Below are 22,525 nucleotides of genomic sequence, written 5' to 3' on the forward strand. Positions count from 1 at the left end.
ACTTGTTTTGGTTTTCTGTTCCGTCAGTAAAACCATTCTGAGCCAATCAGAGTCTCGCTTTGTGCACTTCCCTGGCTATCATCTGGACGAAAACCAGACAGTGTCTCGACAGAAAGCAAGGCAACTGCACTAGGCGAGAGATGGCAAGAATCTGATTGGTTTATAATAATTTGACTGGCGGAACAGAAAATACCAAAAGACAAAATGAAAATACAACGTCGGGATGCAACGGATTCGACAGTAAGCTCATATATCATAAGGCTCGAGGCTTCCGACCTTATCAATTAAATTTACGAAATAATAGAATGATTAATTTATTAGATAAAAGGTCCTAAAAACATACATTGCAATCATACATTGTTTAATTTCCTTTACATTCAGCTATAGTTCCAGGGACATAGCCAGGGGGGGTGGCCATGGGGGCCCGGGCCCCCCCTTTTAGCAGCCAAAAATACAGTAAATGTATGAGACCAAGAGAGCATAAAATATCTTATGCTCTCTTGATGAGACAATATCTAAAATACAGCGAAAAATGCCTTGAAAGTCCCTTTTGGGCCCCCTTCTGTTAAAAATCCTGGCTACGCCGCTGAGTTGTTTTCATTCTCGCAATACTTTTATTGAGTTGTTGCATTAAACACTGGAGGCCTGTGGTCATGTGGTATAAGGTTGTGAAGGCTGTATAATGGTGTATAAGATGTACATGGCTGTATAGGCTTATAAGGTTGTGTAGGCCGTATAAGGGTGTTTAGCTGTACAAGGCAATATAATAGTAAATAATAATAATATATAATATAATAGTACAATACACCAAAAACTGGAAATCGACTCTGCCAAATTTTCGTCTTTAATAAGACTTCTTCAGGGCAGACTGAAGAAGGTGAATCGTTACAAGCTTATTTACATCAGAATAGTGGCGCGAGACGCAAAAACATTACAACTGACAAAAACGCACATTTTCTAGAATAGCGCGCGCTGTGGATAAAAAGAATTTACACATCTCTACGTGGGTTCCTACTACAAAAAAAGTCATCACTATTAAGACCCCGCGGGTAGATAGACTTAAGCCGATAAGCCCACTGGCCTTCCCTTTCCCTAAGCTGAGCCTCAGAGTGACACTTATCTATAAGTTGTACCATAACATTATTAAGACCTAAATGATTGTCGCAATGAAAATGTTGATAGATAAGGTCATCCTTAACTCTTTCACTAACCGGTAAACTAGGGTGCTTATTCAACCTACTTTTATGATTATTAAAACGCTTCCTAAAACTATTGATAGTATACCCTACGTATTGCTTGCTACACATAGAGCAAGTAATCAGATAAAAAACAAAATCTTACAGTACAAGTCAAAATTAATGACATATTTCTTATTAGTAACTGTACTGCGAAACTCCCGCCCTGTCTTAAGAAAGTTACACACCCTACACCTTTTACCGCCACACTTACCACAACCTCTAACCTGAGTACTATCCTCTTTAAGAGAGGATATCTTTTAAAGGATATGTTGGTGCACTCCTCTCTTAAAGAGGATAGCTTATCGGCTTAAGTCTATCTACCCGCGGGGTCTTAATAGTGATGACTTTTTTTGTAGTAGGAACCCACGTAGAGATGTGTAAATTCTTTTTATCCACAGCGCGCGCTATTCTATAAAATGCACGTTTTTGTCAGTTGTAATGTTTTTGCGTCTCGCGCCACTATTCTGATGTAAATAAGCTTGTAACGATTCACCTTCTTCAGTCTGCCCTGAAGAAGTCTTATTAAAGACGAAAATTTGGCAGAGTCGATTTCCAGTTTTTGGTGTATTGTATTCATTGTTCTGGTACGAGATCGCGACAGTTTGGGCTTTTTGATTCTATCAATATAATAGTACAATATAATAGACCATATATGAAGTACCTACCCTAATTGATTAACCATCCGCTGTCCCGAAAAATATATCGTGGGCGCATTTCCCTCTCCGCCCGTGGCAAATTGTTTCCCGTTGTGAACGCCATCAAAACTCAGCCCCGGTAAGCTGCACAGCGGTTTTTTGTACAACCACAGGCAAACCAAAACACATTTTTCCCATTACAAACCCTTGGCGTACCTCCGAACAAGGGACCCTGCGCGCAGATGCTGACCCACAGGTAGCCCAGGTAATGGTTTTGAAGCTTGTTCGTTGCTTGGAATCGGCCGTTCTTCTTAGAGGTTAAACGAGTGGATTGAAGTAGGGATTTTTTTGTTAAATGTTGCCAATAAAATTGCCTTAAAACTTAGAACATGTCGTCTTGTTGTCAAATGTTTGTCTAACAACGTTTTGGGTGGTTTTCTTCGCGAAATATACAGCTTCACTAACCCTACTTTCACCCTACTTTTACTTATTTATTATATATATAATTGTTTATATATATTATATATAAACAAATACTAAACATTTACGCTTTGGAAAAATATCTTAATGTGAAAAAATCGAATCATTTTGTCACATGATTGAAATTTTCCCATCATTCGCTTCGCCCCTGTGTGTTGCCGCTCCCCACTTCCCGATGAAAGTCGTGTATTAGAAACTTCTGTTTTTGGAAATATAATGTACCTATGATGGCAAATACGTATGACAGATTTGGTCTTGGGCTGCTATTACTTCTCTGCCTTTATATCTACCCTGATCTAGGTAGGTTTGGGGCTTTGCTTTTCGCTTTTTGTTCTGTTTCCTATAGGAATTGTAATCGGTCGTTGTTGTTTGTTGTTCCGTCTCGTTACAGTTTTTGGAGCTACTTCCTTTATCCCTTTTGAGAAGAGTGTGGCAGTGATCGAAGGAGAAACGGCAAGTCTTGTGTGGAACTATACCGTTGATGATAGGAACACTGAGTTTGGAAACAAGGCTCCTAAGTGGTATACTTATTCCAATGGAACCAAAGAATTACTCATGTACGATAATGCCTTCGCAAGTTGGAGTTCGGTGGTAGACTGCCCTGCAAGATACATAGGTCGTATCAGCCGAAAACCAGTGGCAACACTGGTTATTAAGAACGTCACTAAAAACGATGCAGGCAACTATAGCTGTGAAATAGAATTTAATGGCCCTGTTCTTCCCATTAAAGCCTACATTTTCCTTACTGTTGATGGTAGGTTACAACGACATTTTTAATGAGCTTATTTTTGTTTCTGTTATAGAAAAGAGTGTAAAATTTGTTATCTGTTAAAAGCTTCTATTTATTCTACATAAAAGTTTTTGCATAGAATTGAAACTCTGTTTTAAAAACATTGTTTACAAAATTAACTTGTACAGTATGTATGGTGCCAACTAGTGTTTGCATTGGAACTTCTTAAAAGAAGTGAAAAGAAGAGTGTTAAAGTTTTTTGGCTGTCATTGCAAAAAGTTATGTTTCTTTGAACCTATTTTCTAAAGATTACTTTTACTAGGAAACACGCTCATTCAACTATTTTGCGACTGTTTGTTGATTAAAGCAACTACTAAAAAGTTTTTGTACACCCAGGGTGGGTTTTCGCAGTCCCATACCCAGGGGGGTACGTCCTGTGGAGATACTGCAAAGGTCAGATTTTTATCAAAGAACTCTTTCCCCCCCAGAAAATTAGAAGGTCCACTTTTTCGCATTTGCCCCCCCTTCCCCCAAGAAGAATCCTGGTTACGGGCCTGTTTAGTACTAAGAACAGTTGCCAATGTTGCTATTTCTGTTTTGGCTTGGTTGCAATATCCTGAGAATGTTCTTGCTGCTGTATATTATATGACATGATATATATATTTGCACAATATTACAGACTGCTTATATTGTCATCATTACAATGTGTTATCACATTTCTTCTTTGGATAATTACAGTATTGTTTTTTCCTCATCTCCACCATTTCTATTGATATTGACTTATTTCTGCCTTTCACAGATCCACCAACATCACCTCCGACAAAAGACCAAACTATAGCAACAACAACAACAACAGGATCACCCCAAGGTTGGTTTGTATTGGAATAATATTGAACCCTTCCTTTGTTATAAATGTAAATGCTTGTTTAGTGCCCTGAGCTCTTTCTCAGTCTTTACAATAAAAAAAAAGAGGAGCTTATAGATAACAGCTCCATATACTGTCATCCCAATTTGAAGTGATATTTGGTAATAATATTTGATTGAAGGTATCTCAGGTACTAGTTTGAATAAGCTAATTGAAACAGATGTTTTTTTGTTAAAGTATTGTGCAGAAGCTTTAAACAGCAGTTATTACCATTGTGTTTTCGAAAGAAAGAAAATAAGGAGATCGCAAATAATATATTCACAAATAATGACAGTATTTACTTGTGAAGATTAGCAATATAATTGAGTTTAGAGAGACCTCAAACATTGTCCTTTCTTTGCTTTTTTAGGTGTTACTACAACACAAGGTTGGTACAACTTTTGCATGCCACCCTCAATTTAGTATGATTAGGAAGCAGTGGATATTACTGTATACAGGGCTTCTGGAGTTGCGGCCTTGTGCGGAAGCACGTAATTTGGCTTTCTACACATAATCTGTGTAATCCACAAATTTTTGCGTAATCCGGCGTACTTTGACTAAATTTCAAAAACAAATAAAATAAATAGACGTTCTTTGATAAAACCTAAATGCCTAGGACTAATAATAGCTCATAATCATTTGTTTTCCGTGAAATATAGTGCACAATTCAAGAAGGTCCGGGTAGTTTTTTGCAAATTTTGGGCATAATTCAGTAAAAATGTATTGCACAATCCCGCGTAATTTAGCGCATAGTCATTGATTTTCCACATAATTTTGCAAAAAAATCCCACATAATTTTGAGGTTTTTCACGTGATTCCAGCAGCCCTGTGTACAGTATGAGATGAAAAACATGCTTCAAGAACAACCATTTCTTTCCAGTAGGCTGATTGGTTAGTTATTGCAGAATCTGTTTTTTTTTTTCAATACATTATTAAAGCAACCATAATGTACTTCAGAATTTAACAGAATATGTATTATCCGGATTGTGTTTTCACTATTGATTGAAATACTGGTGGGTATCAAGGTTTAATTAGACTAAACTTGGTCAATATGTTTAGAGCACTTAGCAAATTTCTTTGTGTCAAAACAGCACCAAATGGGCCTGAGTCAACCCCTGCACCATCTACTGGTCTTAGCGGCGGAGCAATTGCTGGGATTGTGGTTGGGTGCCTGGTCTTTGTGGCTATAGTTGTTGGTATAATCTGGTGGAAGAAGTGCCCAAGAGGTCCGTCAAGGGGTATATCAGGTGGGCCAAAGATACAAATAGTGTTAACAGGGAGGGATGAGGGACATCAGGGATGATGGCCATTCATCTTCAATCAAATAAACCATCGGTCAACTGATGAGTAGTAAGATGGTTGAATAGCGAAATGATGTTACATTCCTTGCCTCTCAGAAATCTAGGTACATGATTTAGTAATAATCTACAATTATTTTTCCAGATTAGATAGTACCAATGCTGAAGAAACAAAAAACCTTTGATAAGGTGAGAGTTAATAAAATCAAGGTGAGGATGAAATAAATGCTGAATGACACTTTGCATAGACATCTTATTGCATTGTTTTTAAATCATACATTTTGTTCTTCTCAAGCAAATATTTCCTTGACTTTATGGTCCATACTTTGCAGAATTGGTGTAAAGAACCTGGTTTTCACAGTATCACAAACCAACATTATTGATTATGCATCAAATACCTCCAAAAAAGGCAAGAATGTACTGTTAGAAATACAAAAGAAAACATTCCAAGGATGGAACTTTAAAGGTACTCTACGATCAGAGAAGGTTCACCCTGTGGTTCATATTATCCGATTTAAGTGCTGTTGTTGTCTAGTAATACTGATCTTTACTGAAAATAATATGTAAATAGTATGCTGATGAGCTACTAAAAATTAAAGGACTTAGTATAGCTTCAAACATTTCTGCAAATTTCGAGAGTTTTGTTCTTAGAGAACAGTTAGTTATTTATATGTGATTTTATAGAAGAAAGAACCTCAGCATAATATCATTTGATATTCTGTTGTACTTTCCACAGCTTAAAATGGGTAAGGTAATTGATTTTTGACATATTGATTTTTTATATTTTCTTTTCTAAACACTATTTTTGTCAAAAGAAGTCTAGTCTGAGGGTAAATTAATTAGTTAGGGGCTCAGTCAGACAATTGTTTGCTTGTTGAAAATTGTTTGCTTGTTGACAATTGCATTCAGTTCTTATATTGATTCATGTTTGTTAGATGATTTTATATCAAATATTGTGTAAGACTATTATAATTGGTCTATAAACTTATTATCCAAGTATGTATGTAACCAAGGTTATAGTTGTTTTGAATGTATACTGTTATTAATGGAAATGTTGCTATTGATGAAAATATTATACTGTAAGACAACAAAAGGAAACTAGAGAAAATTATATATAGCTTGCTTTGGCTAGTACACCACATTGTAAATAAGGTCCATAGGTGGTGGTATTGTTGGTGGTGGTATTTATGTTTAGTTTAGATACGGCGTGGTTTGCGTTGGATAGACAATTGAACCTGCCAAAGAACAAAGTTATGTTTTGCGTTCGTTTGAAAACACACCAAACATTTATTGTTTTGCATATATTGCAGTTCTACTCGGAATGGTTTAGACACTGTTTCGAACGCAAAGCAGGACACCGACGTTTTTACCCATTCAAAGAAATGACAATCATAACTCAAAAGTCAACAAAACCAAGTTTAACACCAGCAAACCCCAGAATCTATGGACCTTCTAGTCGCTACTTAAACTATTGTATTCTTTATTGTAGTCTCTATCCATTTGTAATTGCTAGCTAGGATTCCGCCCGAATTGGCTGTTGGCACATACTTTTTTACCTTGAGACCTCGGTTGGCAAAGTTGGCTTTATCACTGTGCCTTGAAGCATAGATGTTATGATTATATGCTGCATTATTTACCAGCAATAAAAAAACACCAACTTATTGTGTGTGTTTTGTCTGTGTTTATTATTCTCTTTGGTTACGTAATTTTAATACCACACTGTGTGTTTGAAATAATTGAGCTGAGACGTGGCGCTCAGACATCCCTAGTACAATGTCGGGGTCGAAGCTCATTCAAGCTGAGTGAACCCTAGCTGAAGTATGTACTTCCTGTTTTTCTGAGAGATGAAGGTTTATATGATCTTAGTAAAGAAACGTCACTTAATATTATAGCCTGAACTTCGATGCTCTTTTGATGGCTAGAAATCCCAAGTATACTACTAAAGAATACCAGACTTTGTACTTCCCTTACAGAAGATTTCGATCATTAAACCCCAACTGACGTGACCGGAATACAAGAATATAGCTGAACAACACTTTTGATTGGACAGACAATAAAAATTAATCACAGTCACCTTTTCGCATCGAAGCATAGATTTCCGCAGTGTTAAACTTGGGATTGTTTTTTTTTTTCATTTTTTCCAAGCAAAGGACAAGTCATTTCTATTTCCGTTATCTACTTCTTTCCAAGAGAATAACTTTTAATAACTCTACAACCTCAAAAAACCTGATCAAATTCAGGCCCTATTTTTTTTGTTAAAAGCGGGTACCATGGCACCTGGGGAGAGAGGGGGGGTCCATGAAAGGGGGATAATGGTTGTGATACGGGTGGAGGTAGGTGGCAGGGGTGAGGGCGGGAGGGTAATTATGGGGATAATGCTACAGTGAGTAGGACTATCGGGAGGGTTTGGGATAGTGATTCGGGTGTTTTTACCATGGCGTATAGGGTGATTTACGAAGGGGATAGTGGGTAAGGGAGGTATAGACCGCGAAACAGAAAGGCTGATAAGGGGTAAGGTGTACATGCTGGTGGAGAAAGAAGAAGAAAACAACAAAAGGTAAAAAACATGCAAATAAATGTATGATGAGGAAAGATGGAGATACCTGGTAAGGCTCTAAGACCCTTAAACGGGAATCCGCACTGCAATATAGCCTTCTCAAAAAGGTGTCTCAAAACAATGCCTTGATAGTGTCTCGGTGCTTTCTGGACATATGAGAAGAAAAGACATCGAGGTAAAATGCGTAACAAAAAAACGACTTTGTTATAGATAATATGCAGTCATCCATATGTAAAAGCAAGGGAATGTATTGCAGCTAGTAGCTAGTTACCTCGATTTCAACAAGCGCACCACGTCCAATCAAGCTGCTAAAAGCACCGACCGTCAAAAGGAAAGGTTCTTGTCATCCATCTACTTTCGAATAAGCAGCACACACGTGGAGTCAACCTACACTTTTGATTAAGCGCATAAGCAATCTTAAAGTCATCTGAATATTACGTGAGCACCGTTGAACAGAGCACCGATGAAGTTTTTGTAAAATTTTGCTGAAACCCAATGAAAGGAGACGTTTCTGTTATACCGCGCAGTCTTACCCATTTCAAAAGGATGTGCACTTATTCAAGGATGTGTACTTATTCAAGGGTGTGTACTTATTCAAGGATGTGTACTTATTCAAGGGTGTGAACTTTTTCAAGGGTGTGTAACACTTATTCAAGGGTGTATACTTATCCAAGGGTGTGTAACACTTATCCAAGGGTGTGTAACACTTATTCAAGGGTGTGTAACACTTATTCAAGGGTGTGTAACACTTATTAAAGGGTGTGTACTTATTCAAGGGTGTGTAACACTTATTCAAGGGTGTGTACTTATTCAAGGGTGTGTAACGCTTATTATAGGGTGTGTAACACTTATTCAAGGGTATGTAACACTTATTAAAGGGTGTGTACTTATTCAAGGGTGTGTAACACTTATTCAAGGGTGTGTAACAATTATTCAAGGGTGTGTACTTATTCAATGGTATGTACTTGTTCAATGTTATGTACTTATTCAATGGTATGTACTTATTCAATGGTATGTACTAATTTAAGGGTGTGTACTTATTTATGGGTGTGCACTTAATTAAGGGTGTGTGCTCATTCAAGGGTGTGTACTTTTTCAAGGATGTGTACTTTTTCAAGGATGTGTACTTATTCAAGGGTGTGTAACACTTATTCAAGGGTGTGTACTTATTCAAGGGTGTGTAACACTAATTATAGGGTGTGTACTTATTCAAGGGTGTGTAACACTTATTCAAGGGTGTGTACTTATCCAAGGGTGTGTAACACTTATTATAGGGTGTATAACACTTATTCAAGGGTGTGTACTTATTCAAGGGTGTGTAACACTTATTCAAGGGTGTGTACTTATTCAAGGGTGTGTAACACTAATTATAGGGTGTGTACTTATTCAAGGGTGTGTAACACTTATTCAAGGGTGTGTACTTATTCAAGGGTGTGTACTTATTCAAGGGTGTGTAACACCTTATTCAAGGGTGTGTACTTATTCAAGGGTGTGTAACACTTATTCAAGGGTGTGTACTTATCCAAGGGTGTGTAACACTTATTATAGGGTGTGTAACACATATTCAAAGGTGTGTGCTCATTCAAGGGTGTGTACTGGGTAGTGTGGACAGACAAGGAAGATGGCGGCTAAGAGTGGGTCTCCGGTGTTTATGATATTTTCTGTGCTATTTTGTCATCTTGTGTTTTGTAACCCGGACCCAAAGCTCTCTAAGATCATCGCCGAGCCATATATGAAAAATCAGCTTCTGCCTTCATCGTGTTTTAGAGTAGTGGCAGTTATCGATCTTGGCCAGCTCGTTAAGGTCTCTTTGTCGAAGTTTGGTTTTCGGAAAACACGTCTGAGTCTTTCAAGATGGTCAAAGCTTTCAAGATAGTCCAAATCGATTTCGCGTACGGGGCGATTGCTAATGTAGGCCAAATCAATTTCACGTACATAAACAATCGGCAAAAACTAATGTAGGCCAAAACGATTTCACGTACATGAACAATCGGCAAAAGCTAATGTAGGCCAAATAGAGTTCGCGTACATGAATAGTCAATTAGGGCTGCAGGTGTTTCGCATGCATGAATCGATTAGGGCTGCAGGTGTTTCGCGTGAATGAATAATTAGGGTGTAGGCCGGGCGCGTGCAAGCCCAAGGACTTGCGCGTACGCGACTTTTTGGGGCAAATAGCGATGGGGCCGCGAAAACGAGGATGGCCGCCAACCCACGGGGTGTGGAATAACCGTTTTTCGGCCGTAAATTCAAAGCCGCTGGCGTGGCGTTTAAACCTGAGTTCTACTCGAACACCTCGCTCCCGAACTCCTCGCGAATTTCTCGCAGTCTCTTTTTCATCTTTTCGCGTGCCTCCAGGGAGGGCCCTTTCCCGCTTTTTTTATCACGCAGCGCGGGGCCGCGTCGAGCTCTGAAAGCGGCCTTGAGCGCGTTGTATCTCTCTTGTTCCTGAAGTATTAGCCGAAACTCTTCGTCTGAGATACGCCCGTCTTGCAGAGCCTTAGAGACTAGCTCGCTGATCGAGTTTTTCTTACTCTCCGCTAAAACCATTGTGTCTTCGTGTTTAGCCACCTTTCTCGTAAGACCCCTAGAGACCACCCCCGCGCCCGCGCCCACGGCACCGACCAGCCCAGCGACCCCTGCCAGCGGAGCGCCGATCAGAGCCCCTATCCCACTCAAAGAGACTCCCAACCCGGCGCTGGAAAGCGCCCCTGCAGCGATGCCGGATGCCACAGAAACAGCATGGGTAACGGCGAAGGCGCGCTTATACTTCTTCCGCACCTGTCGATAATGCGTTATCTCATTGTCTAGACCTGCCTGATTGTCACGTATTACCTGGAGTCTCAAGCTTTGCACGTCGCCGCCGGTGCTCGCCGGAGCGGTAGGCGTTTGCGGGGGGCAGACGCTGGGAAGCAGGGGGTATATGCCGCCGCTGCTAACGTCGCTGTTCGCCATGCCTGTTATGTCAAGCCTAGGTTAGCTCTAATACGAGGCGAACGGGCTTGCCCTTAAAGTCCACCCGTCTACCGCGTTCATCCCTGACCCATATTCGGATACTCGAGACAAACTCAGAGGAAGACGCTGCGACACAAATGGGGATGTCGGGCCCATAGACGACTTTCTCGTGCGGCCTCGCGCGGGTTTCTAGGCAAGCGAGAACGTTTGAAGGCTCGTCTAAGGCGAGGCACTGCGAGCGGTCTACGATGTCGCAGAAGATGTAGAAGGCCTCTATTTTCGGCAAAGTCACCTTAAGTGGGGGGGGCCCCAAGGGCAGTGCGAGGCCCCGCTCCCCCATCTGATCGTCTTTAGCCTCTATGCCAAATAGTGCGCAAAGCTCGGCGTTCCGGAACACAATGCCTGTGGACACAAGCACGATCTTCCCGGTGAGGGGATCCAGCTTCGCGGTCAGAATCTGGCTGTTAGCGCGGTTGATCGTTTCCACGATGGACTCGGCCGTGTGGTGCCCGGCTGGCAGAGTAGCGATGGGCGGGAGGGGGGCTATAGTCATTATCTGCTGCTCCCGCTCGAGATTATACCAGCTGTTAAACAGCGAGCACTGCCGGAGCGCCACAAAGCGTGGGCGCCTTATCGGCTGATCGAAGAAGAGCGTCAGTTCGCCTCCGGTGAACACAGCATGTAGGACCACCATTGTCTTGAACATAGCCCGCCTTCGTGTTTAATAGGGCTGAGTATGGATTGGGAAGGCTGGCAGATGCTGAACGAGGTCCCCCGAAGGAAGGAGGAGGAGACGAAGAAGGCGGCAGTCACGGCGGGAGCCTCTATAGCAAACATATCAAACACGCTATAGCCGAACAAGTCAAAAAACCGGTTTCCCTAGGTTTCCCTAGGTCTCTGACCCTCGCGCAAAAGCTGCTCTACGCCGTGCCCGAGACCCCCGTGGAGAGCACGGCCTCAGACATCACCCCACTACTCACGCAGCTGGAGATACACGTGGATGAGGACAAATCATTCACGACTAGGGTCCGAGACATATTCAAAGAGACAGTAGTCACGCACAAGTCCGCCAAGGAGTCTCGCCGGTGGCTATCGAAGCCTTCCTATGGGTACTGGCCACAGCAACTCAACTTTGCGGTCTGGTGCGCAACCGCCGGATGTGGGGTGTCCCTAACTGACCCCACTTTCGCCGCGCTCCCCTCTGTCATCAGGGGATTTCTAAGGTTTCACGTCTACTTTACAATCCGGAGGATACTCTACGAGCTTGGCGTCCCCCTGCCTGGCGACATCCCGTTCGCGCAAAAAGGTAACCCCTACAAGAAGGCCGCTTTCGAGCGTCTATGCATAGAGTTGCCGCGTAAGCCGGACTTCCGATGGAAAGGCGGGCGGAACCATGGGCTAGGCGATGTGTTTGTGTTCTACCCAGGGGAGGGGTATCGCAACGTGCACGTGATCCGCGGCTACGACACGGTGGCGAACGAGTACCCGAGCCACCTCAATCTGTTTAGCGACGAAGGTGGGAGGTACAATAGTGGGAAGCAGGTGGGTTACATACGCAACAACGACCACGGGGGCGTGCAATATAGCTGGTTTGCGCCTCCCAAAGGCGAGGGGCTGACAAAAGCAGAACTAGGGAGACTCGACCGCTCGGTCGAGGCGTTCGTCTACACAGTGCTTGACGCGCAGGTAAACGTCCGTTCCTCCATCGCAGGTGCCGGTGGGCCGGCCATGGAGGCGCAGGCGGAGTTCACGGAGCTGCTCGAAGACGCGATCATAGAAAACGACATCGCTCAAAGCGTGCAAAGGTACCAGTTAGCCGTGCAGGAGGCCAAGGTGAGACTGAGTCTTGCGGTTGCACCAGGAGTGTGGCTGATGCCGAGCGATCTGGTGATAAACACGCAAAGCGTCGTGTGCTACAACAATAAGCTGCAGAAAGCCACGGGCTCCATGAAGCTCGGCGCAAACGCGATCAACACCGAGACAAAGCCAGTCGGTGCTCATAACATGGCCGGTGGGCATCCTAGGGTGCAACACGCGACTGACCACGTGCCGTCCCGGCGGCAAAGCGCCCCTGCGAAAGTGCACGCGGAGAACGCGGCCCCTACCCCCGCTGCGCATAGCATGTCGGGCGAGAAAAGTGACCACACCGCTCTCAAGGCGGGGGTGTCGGCGCTCGCGGTGGCCGCGGCGTATTACTTGTCCCGATGACTGCTTTGCATTCGACGAACCAAGAACGCGGCTACGGCTAGAATGAGCAGCCACGCATTTTCGCCAAGGAATTTCACCGCTTCCCCTGCAGCCTTAAACACGAAGTTCGCGATGCTGCCTACTAGCCCGGGGAGAAGCTCGCCCAGCTTTTTCCCGATGGCCCTTAGCCCGTTACCGACCCCTCTGGCCACGGAGGAGAGCGACTTGCCTAGCGACGTCACAATGGCCGCAATCGTCGTCGCTACGGCCAGCCCGATAGCGGTGACGGTAAAGCCGTACTTTTTGAAGATGGCTTTGATTCGCTCTCTTAGCGGCTTTTGGTTCTCGAGCTCTCGGTTTTCGCGTTCTAGTTCGTCAATCTCGGACAGCCTCTCCTCGTTGCGCTCACGGGCCTCTTGGCGGCGACTCTCTAACGTGTTAGGGTCGTCGATGGTCTCCCTGTCTGTGGCTACCACCCCTTGCAGCTCTTGGACTCGTTCTGTGTTCTCCTGTATGACCGCGTCTATCTCTGCCACGGACCCCATCGCCACCTTGAAGCCTTTCAGCTTAGCAACGTCCCGTCGAGCGCCCCCGTTCTCATTGAACAGCTGTCTTGGTTTAGTCCAACCTCCTTTGCCGAGGTTGCGAAGCTGTATTAGCGTCTTTCCCCTCCGGTCTGATTGGAACCGTATCAGATTCTCGTTAAGGCCTGGGTATTACTCCCTGAGGGACTGGAGACCGAGTCTTGTCGCTGCACCCTCTGTGATGAACGAGGTTTCAGCGCTTGCCGTTCCGGCGGTTCGCGAAGCCATGCCATGCGCAGCATGCGTACGCGACGACGTGCTCGTCATTGGGATCGACTCCCCCATCGTCGGGGTCAAACGGGATGAGGGGCGTCGTCTCGTCGTCCCCCGCTCCGCGATCGGCGGACGCGCCCGGCAAGGTATCGTCAATGTCAACGTCAACATCACCCATGATGCGCGCGCATAACTCGTGCTATGCTATGTTAGACATGTCTAACAGTCCGCACCATAGCCACGCGACTTCGTACTTTATGTGCATACGCGTATACGATGTCAGTCAGCGATAAACTTGACCCCCAACGAACACCCAGAATCCCTCTGGGGTTGAAAGCCGAGAGAACTGTTCACCGGGTCACTCTCAACCCGTCGACGGCCTCGCCAAACGAGACGCTATATGTGGCGTTCCCAAAGCTGTCGGAAGGCGTCACGCTCGTGCCTGGCTCCTTGAGGGTCGGTCTCGATCTCTCTGTCTCAGGCCATGCGAATAATACCGTCGTGAACAACGTCGGCCGAAATCTCGTGAGCCGCCTGAAAATCACGTTTTCAGGAGAAACGCTCCAGGACACCAACCGCTACGACGTCTTCAAGACGTATGAGGAGCTTTAGCTGTCCAAGGTCGAGAGAGAGGACCGCCTGGAGCAGGGCATACAGTCAGAAAACATGCGCAAGCTTCGCTCCAAGGCGACCAGTAACGCCAAGGAGAACGCTCTAAGCGCCACCCACGGGGCGAGGTACACCATCCCGCTAGACCATTCTCTGCTGACGGACCACGGCGTGCTGTACCCAAGGGCGCCTCCGAGGCGCTGCTCTTCGAGATCACGTTCGCATCGGCTGACCAGGTAGTAGTCGGAACTGATGCCACCAAATTATCCTATGGCATCAAAAATCTAGAGCTGGAGTACAAAAGCCTGAGGGACGACAACCTCGCCCGGTCTGCAGCCGCCGCCTACCACAACGGCACAATGTTCTTCTACGAGCAAGTGAACCTTCACAAGACCTTCGTGCTTAGCAAAGGGACGGACAGCATAATCAACGAGAGTGTCAACCTGCCGCGAAGGTCTATGAGCGGTCTGCTGCTCCTCTTCGTGGAGCCATACACGGCAGGGACTCGCGACTCTGAGAAGTTCGTGTACCCCGACATCAAGAGCGTTCGCGTTACAATCGACGGCACACCAAACAAAGTCTTCAGCCAAGGCCTGCGCCCCACGGATTTCTGGAGGGAGGCGAAAAGGCGGTTCGTCCGCCCCTCTCCGGGGGGGCACAGCGGAGCGCCCGCCGCCCCGGCAATCGGCCCCGAGTCGTTCTATGGCGATAACAAGTTTGCTCTGTGGATCGACCTTCGAACGACGGACGACAGCGCCATCCATGGGGGTGGTCTCCGATTGGTCAATACCCGCGACGGTGTGCACCTCGAGATAAAACGCACGGCAGGCGGCTCGGGTAGCGTAAACTGTCACGTGTTTGTAGTGGCCAACGCCCAGATGAACCTTATGAACGGACAGCTAGAGTCCATACAATACTGAACACATACGCCGGAGCGGTATGGACCCGAAAAACGTCCCATTTAACGCTCTCATCGTGGGCCCGACGTCATGCGGGAAGACCCAATTCGTAGTGGACCGACTGCGCGGCCCTTTCCGGGACAAGTTTGACTACATCGTACTCGTGTGCCCTACCTTTGTCTACAACAAAACATGCGACGGCTTCGGCGAGGGCGACAATCGTCTGTTTGTCATCGCACCTGAGGCGGGTCAGATCGAAACACTGCTAATACGCTAATGATACTCGACGACTGTGCGGCCTCGAAAGACTTTAAGAGGCGCTCTGACCAGCTCGTCAACTTGGCGTTCAGCGCGCGCCACGTGGGTATTAGCGTGTGGGTGATCACGCAGCAGCTCACCAGCATCACGAAGCCGTTCCGCGAGAACATCGCGGCCCTGGTGGTCTTCTATACCCCGAGCAAGGCGGTCATGAAAGCTATCCTGCATGACTACGGCGCGGAGCTCTCAGAAGAGAAGATGAAAGAGTACATGAAGGCCCTCAAGACGAAAGAGTTCTCGAAGTTAGAGTTTTGCTTGCGTCACCCTTATACCATCGCCCTAGTTGAACGGTAACCACCGCCCTAGGGCATTACGTATATGCACCTTAGCCACGGCATGACGAGCGACGAATACTTTGAGAGTCTTCTTGAGGGGGACGCCGCAGGAATCCCGGCCGTCGAGTCGTTGGACTGCTCGACGCATCCTGCCGGAACGGCAACCGGAGGTGAGCAAACTGAGATAGCAGACGCGAGGGAGAAACTCTCGGTTCTCGTAGCCTCGGGGAAGTCGAGAGAAATGGTAGGCAAGGCCCTGACTCACGAGGACGTCAAACGCATGAGCTCCGAGGAGGTGAGGAAGTAAGAGAGGCGATACGAGACCGCTCTAGCCAGCCGGACTACAGACGCCCTGGCAGACAGCTTTCTGAAGCTTACGACCAAGCTAGTAGGCATGGCGCTGCCGATAGACAGCGTGGTCGATCTTCACAATGACCTAGTGTCCGACTACATCGTGAACAACGAGCTCCGCACATTGTGCGGAAGCCTGGCTCTACGCCGCGGCCGTTTGATGGCTTTAGCCGCCGGGGCGTTACACATAGCGCGTCATGTGGACACCGCCGGAACGGCAAGCGCTGACGCGCGGAGCCAACGCGAGGTAGCAGCCGCGGACAGTGTCGAGCCCGCCATCCAAGAGTAGACGCTCATTTGAAAACTCGCCACTTCTCCTACCACTTGGTACCAAGTACTTGGTTCCAAGTAGTTGACACCGCGTGTTCGCACGTCGACGCAGATGGAGGGGCCTCAAGGAAGTACTAGTGCCCAGCCCGACGAACAAAGAATCACGAGCCCCGAATCACGAGCCCCGAACCGCCCGCGACCCGACCTCACCCTGAACGAGTCGAAGCCGGGAGGCGCTTGGCAAAGTGGAACCGAATCAACAGAGCGAAGAAAGAGGCGCTTCGTGTCGTCGCTGCACAGCAGCTGCCGGTGGCCCCGGGGCCGAGCGAGCCGCAGGGCTTGCGCGCCGACGATGCGCCAAGCGCTGGCATCGCACACACACCAGTCCCGGAAAGCAACTCTGCCTGGTCGGCTAGCTCGGTTATCGGGCTCGCTGGTCTCCTAGTGTCATTGATCGGCCTCTACACACGTAGGCGGGAGCTGGCTGCCGCGTTCACTCGTACACCAGCCGTTAACCAGCGAGCTACCGAAGGTGCCGACGGGGTGACTCCGCCCCCAGGGCCGCCGATGGCGGCCGCACAGCAGACCAAGGACCGCGTTCCGGCGACAGCGCTTCGCGCCCCGGATCTCGGCTGTTATCCATGGAGTAAGCAGACATTTAGACACGAGGGCCCCACCCATATCCGCACGTCCGTGCATGCGTACACGCATATATAATGTCGACGACGCAGCAAAGCAAGATCACAAAAACCATCACCGACGCCGCAGTCATAACCGGCCTCGTCGACGGTATCGGCTGAGTTGGGCGCAAGGTCTTACGCGAGGACTTCACCAAAGACCCCTCCGCGAACGCCATGAACTACGCAAAAATGGCTGCCGCCGTTGCAGGTCCTGTCGCTTTGAAGGGCTACCTTGAGGACCAGACGATCCTGCCCATGTAGTACTGTAGGCCGTGTATTAGACTCGTGCGCGCTTTGCGCATGCGTATACGCATACACAGCACGCGAAGTGTGCTCCGCACAAACATGGCCTCTATCGCGATTTTGGTTGGCGGCGCCGTCCTAAACGCGACTGCATTCGTTGGTGGCAACTACCTCGCAAAGTTCCTGTCGAACGATGAGAGCCCCGCCTTAGCTGAGAAGGAGAGGCACGACAAGGCCCTAGAGAAACACCAACAAGACTATGGACGCTACCAACAGCGGCGACAAAAAAATCCTCGATTGGCAAGCTCAAAGTCGCGAGAGAGGGTCCCTCACAAAGCAGAATTTCACCGACACCGACTACGCGCTCAAACTCTACAACCAGACCTCCCTGGGGTCGATGCGGGCCCCCGAGCTGTCCGACTACTACGTCCCCAGCAAAACGCAGAAGAACGCCGAGTTGGCGTTCATAGGCGCCGGCGCTCTCGCCATCGGCTACGCAGCTAGCCGCTTGCTGTGATGCAGCTGCCGTCGAAACGCGTATACGTACGTATGCGTCTAGGCGGCTTAGACGCCGAAGGCGTAGCAGACGGCATCCGCCTGTTGGAGACTGGTCCCCCCGTCGCGATACACACGTAATGGCCCGCCGGAACGACAAGCGCATGTCCGACGAAGAACTCGATGCGATCCTTCGCCCTATATACTACGCCAGAGGCGGCTTCCAGGGAGTGACCGCTCTGCATGTCAAACTTTCCAAGGGCTCAGCCTCCATAGATCGAGTGCGCAAGTGGGTAAGCTCGCAGCCCGTCGGGGGCTACACACAGACGCCCCCTCCTCCGACTACCTACGCCCACTCCTCGGAGCAGATACCAAACCGTATCCACCATTCGGACCTGCTATTCTTGCCAACCGACCGTGGGTACAAGTATGCCCTGACTGTCGTTGACGTTGCTTCACGATATAAAGCCGCCCGCCCACTGAGGACTAAGAGCGCGGCCGCCGTCTCCCGCGAACTCGCAGGCATCTATGCAGAGGGACCTCTCACATGGCCTAAAGTCCTCGTGGTTGATGACGGCACGGAGTTTAAGGGTGCTACCACGAAGCTCCTAACAGACCACGGGGTAGAGGTCCGACGGGCTGAGCCAGGGCACCACAGGAGCCAAGCTTTCGCCGAGTCTTTCCATCGCTGGCTGGCACAGCGCCTATTTCGTGCGCAGTACTCGAAGGAGCTTGCATCCGGCGAGACAAACCGCGAGTGAGCTGCTGCTTTGCCAATCGTCATTTCGGACATGAACGCAACGAAGATCGCATGACTGGCCTTGCGCCTGAGGATGCCATAAAGCTGAGGCGCGTGCCTCTCAAAGCCGAAAAGCCCCCCTTAGAGGTCCCCTTGGAGGTCGGAACGGAGGTGTACATCGCCGTAAACGAGGAAGACCTTCAGGACAAGGGCCGACGGCGAGCGACGGACCCGTGGTGGACAAGCAAGGCGTACCCAATACTAAAGAGGGTCATGGAGCCCGGACAGCCAGTGTTGTATTACACGGCGTACTCTAAGCACGGCTTCACGCGATCGCAGTTGCGTAGCGCGACGCCAGCGCGATCGAAAAAAATCTTCTGGTCGCGCTAGCGTCACCCTAGCGTGATCAGCGCTTGTACCTTCTATTGCAGCTGAGGCACGTGTACTTCGTGCGACCCTTTTGCCTGTCGTCTATAGCGTATCGCTTGATTCGCGCTATAATGAGCTCTTCACTGGGCGTAGCATGCAGTCCTGTGGGGACCAAGGAATCAGGGGTGTCATCGGGGGGGGGGGGGGGGGGTCACGCAGACTATCTGGTCGGCGAGCCGAACGCGGGAGATGCCGGTGTACACAGCATTCGTGATCCAGCCCTCTAAGCTGTGGTCTATGATGAACAGACGCCTTGGAGTCTGGATGGTCTTGCCCTGCACCCGGTGGACTGTCCCCCAGCCCGCGTACTTCCACTCGAGGGGAAGCCCGTTAAGGAGCACACCGAGAGGGACCTCGACTACCGTGCCTTTGTACGCGTCGACCTTCTCACCCCTTTTGCCTGGCACGGGCACCGGCCGTCCTTGTTTGCGATAACGATGCGCGACGCTAGGATCGGGGTCAAAGCGGATGGTTGCTGGCAGTCGGGGGTAATTTTTCCTGTGGTGCTCTACCAATCGCTGCTGGACAAGGGCCCCCATCTTGTTGGTCCAGCACACCCACATATCGCTTGGGTGGGCCAGCTCGATCGCCGCGTCGAACGCCACCCCATTCCACTCCTCTCGAAACACCTCAAGCTGTTGGGAGTCTGGCTGAAACCAAATCCGGCCCTTTATGTCGTGGAGCCTGGAGGAGGGGGCGACAGAGCCGCAGTCGCATGTACTGTACGGCTTTCCGCAGTCTTCACACAGGCAGCGGTAGTCGGACTCGAACCAGCGGATGTTCCCTTGTGCCCACTCCTTGAGCATATCGTGAGGCCCCTCTTTATCTCCCGAGGGCGGGACCTGCCCAAAGTCGCCACAACACACTACCTGACACGGCCGCGTGGTGAGATACCCTAGGATGGCGCGTAGCACTTTAGTCTGTACCTTACAGCACTCGTCAATGATGATTACTTCTTCAAGACGGTCGAGTTTGTGCCCCAGTTCGGAAGGTCTCCACTCCTCTATCGGCTTCTCCGCTGGTATGCAGAGGTAGTGGTGGTAGGTTTGAGCGCGCACCGCGAGGCGCGGGTTGTTGCGATGGTCGTGGGCGAGGTCGTTCTCGGGGGTGAGCACCACAACGTTACGGCCACGGAACATGCTCACCGCCCACTCGGTCTTCCCCGATCCTCCCTGGTCGGCTAGATACATCCTCGCAGAGGTTGCGGCCACCAGATCGCACGGCAGACTCGGCGCAGTGCTTGGCTCTCTAGCCAAGCACCCCGACCTCTTCGGACCCCAAGCCGCCTCGGGCCGCCACTCGTACCCAGGCCTCTTGTGGCGCCACTCTCCATACCTCGGATTTCGCTCCACGAGCTTCACACCGCTGGGCACCGCCTTTGCGTATATGGCATCTGTGCACACTCGGAGGACGTCTTCGCGAGGGATCCGCCTCAACATGTGTCGCAACGCTATGTTTGTGTACGCCAAGACGAAGGCCCTGATGTGGTACTATTGTGAGCGACGGACACCGTCTTTGTATTGGATCAGATGAGCCCCATCGGCATGCTCGAAGTTAAGTAAGTGATCGGTGCCCGCAAGGAGGTTTGCCAGATACGTGGCTTCTTCACGGTCGCGGACTAAGATCGAGGACTCGTCGCCATGGCGAGCGCACTTGCCTACGAAACGGACAGCGAGATCTCGACCCTGCGAGTCTTCGTCGCCGGGGCCGGAGTTGGGGAACTTGATGGAGTCCTTTTTTCCGACGCTATACAACACCTCCCTCGCCGCGGCCATGGCGAGGTCAACCGAGTCTAACAGGTCCTTGAGCTCTGACGTGGTGATCCAGCCCTCGTTTTGTTCCAAGTGCTGCCCTACCCTCCCGGAAGTGTAGGGGTGGCAGGCCTCAGAGAACCCCTACTCGGTCAACTGAATGGCCCCGGTCAGTTGAAGAACCTCGCTCAATGGCCGTCCCGCAATATCCGCGATACGATACACGTTCGTAGGGAAGCCGTATTTCCGTACCAGATCAATGGCGTCCGGGGCGCCGCCGAAGACACTGTCCTCGCATCCTAGGTACGCCGCACGCATGTCGATGTGCTCATGAGGCTGCGCCCCTAAGTTTTCCTCGCTATTCTACACTTTGGACTCAACCTGCGCCGCTCGCCAGACGTCCCTGTATTTAGGAGGCGTTGGCCTGATGTTTTCTCTTTAAGTCCACTTCTTGAAGCGATACCCTATTGCGCCGCCCATCGAGTGCGTAGCTTCGATGTACTCTTGGTAGGCTGGGAGGTCATCAGGGAGCCATTGAGGATCATGTCCAGTCTCGTCTGTAAACGCGCTGTCGATAGCCCATCCGTCTTGTCCCGATCGGTACAGTTTGCCTTCGTGCGTGACTATAACACGCCCACACAGCCAGACCCTCGTGCTTCTGGGGATCGCCCTGTTTATGAAGCGGATGAGCACCTTCGCCTCGTGCGTTTTTGCGGCGGCACTGGTAGCGCGAGGCGCTGCCTCTCCCTGACATAACGAACGAAGCTCCCTCTCAGCCTCGAAGTCTAGGCCGTGGACGCTCGCGATCGCAGGTGGTTCAGTCGGAAGCTCCGCCCAGGCGTGGTTATTGTGGCAAGGGATGCGGATTTGTGTGTACCCCCTCTCGTACTTCCCCGAGTCCCACAGGACGTTGCCCAGGGCGTCCACGGCTACCAGCTTTATCCCGAGCTTCCTTCCCATCTCAAAGAGGTCTTCTTTGGTGCACCCCGTATAGGCCAGCTTCTTGTCAAATCGCTCGAGGATCTTGCCTCATGTCTTGGTTAGACCAAGGAAGCGCAAGGTGCCGCGATTCCTCAAGAAGTCGGCAACATAGCTCACAACACAGTTAACGAAGGCGTCACCCCCCTCCCGCACAAACATTGGCCCAGGCTCACCATTTTGCTCAGGTAAAGGGCGAAGCTCGTATCTCACGTAGACGAGGTACTCTCGCCCGTTCTCCCAAATACCCGCATCGATGCCTTCCAGGGCGCCGACTGCGATTTGGCCCCCCCTTTTGACTAACAACCCACCGATCTTGTGCTCCGAGCGCCCTTCCTCCTCTGTGATTGGCGCCAATGGCTCTGCGGGGGCATTACCAACGACGGTGAAGAGTCTGTAACGCCGGTCGGGGTCTACCATCTCGAGCACCAGCGGAAGCACTGCGTTCGCCCGCAGAGACTCTCGCTCGTGCGAGACCCACCACACCGAGCCGTCGTCATTAATATCAGGCCCCCGCACAACCGGCTTTAGAGCAATCACACCTGTTCCACCAAGATCTCGCATCTCCTGGTAAACACTGGCGCTTATGTCTCGGCCCCGTAGAGTGGCATCCACGCTTGGGAACCGAAGATGGGCGCCGCCGACGAAGAGAGAGTAGTACGTCTCGGGGTCTAAGCTCTCCGGGCCCTCCTGCCGCCGTCCCGGCAGCA

At 49.3% G+C, this 22,525-nt stretch overlaps 1 protein-coding gene and 1 long non-coding RNA gene across 2 annotated transcripts; both read left to right on the forward strand.

Annotated features, from left to right (window-relative positions):
• The first annotated feature begins 2,580 nt into the window (after positions 1-2,580).
• LOC5499759 lies at positions 2,581-4,410 on the forward strand. The gene is made up of 4 exons (XM_048732931.1): positions 2,581-2,653; positions 2,745-3,107; positions 3,883-3,951; positions 4,358-4,410. The coding sequence occupies exons 1-4, from the start codon at positions 2,581-2,583 to the stop codon at positions 4,408-4,410; spliced, it is 558 nt and encodes a 185-aa protein (XP_048588888.1).
• A 666-nt stretch (positions 4,411-5,076) lies between these two features.
• LOC125572137 lies at positions 5,077-6,946 on the forward strand. Its single transcript, XR_007313594.1, has 3 exons — positions 5,077-5,234; positions 5,431-5,474; positions 5,618-6,946. It is a non-coding gene; the product is annotated as an uncharacterized LOC125572137 (long non-coding RNA).
• The last annotated feature ends 15,579 nt before the right edge of the window (positions 6,947-22,525 follow it).

This window comes from Nematostella vectensis, chromosome 9 (genome assembly GCF_932526225.1).
Source record: "Nematostella vectensis chromosome 9, jaNemVect1.1, whole genome shotgun sequence".
In the NCBI taxonomy this organism is placed as follows: domain Eukaryota; kingdom Metazoa; phylum Cnidaria; class Anthozoa; order Actiniaria; family Edwardsiidae; genus Nematostella; species Nematostella vectensis.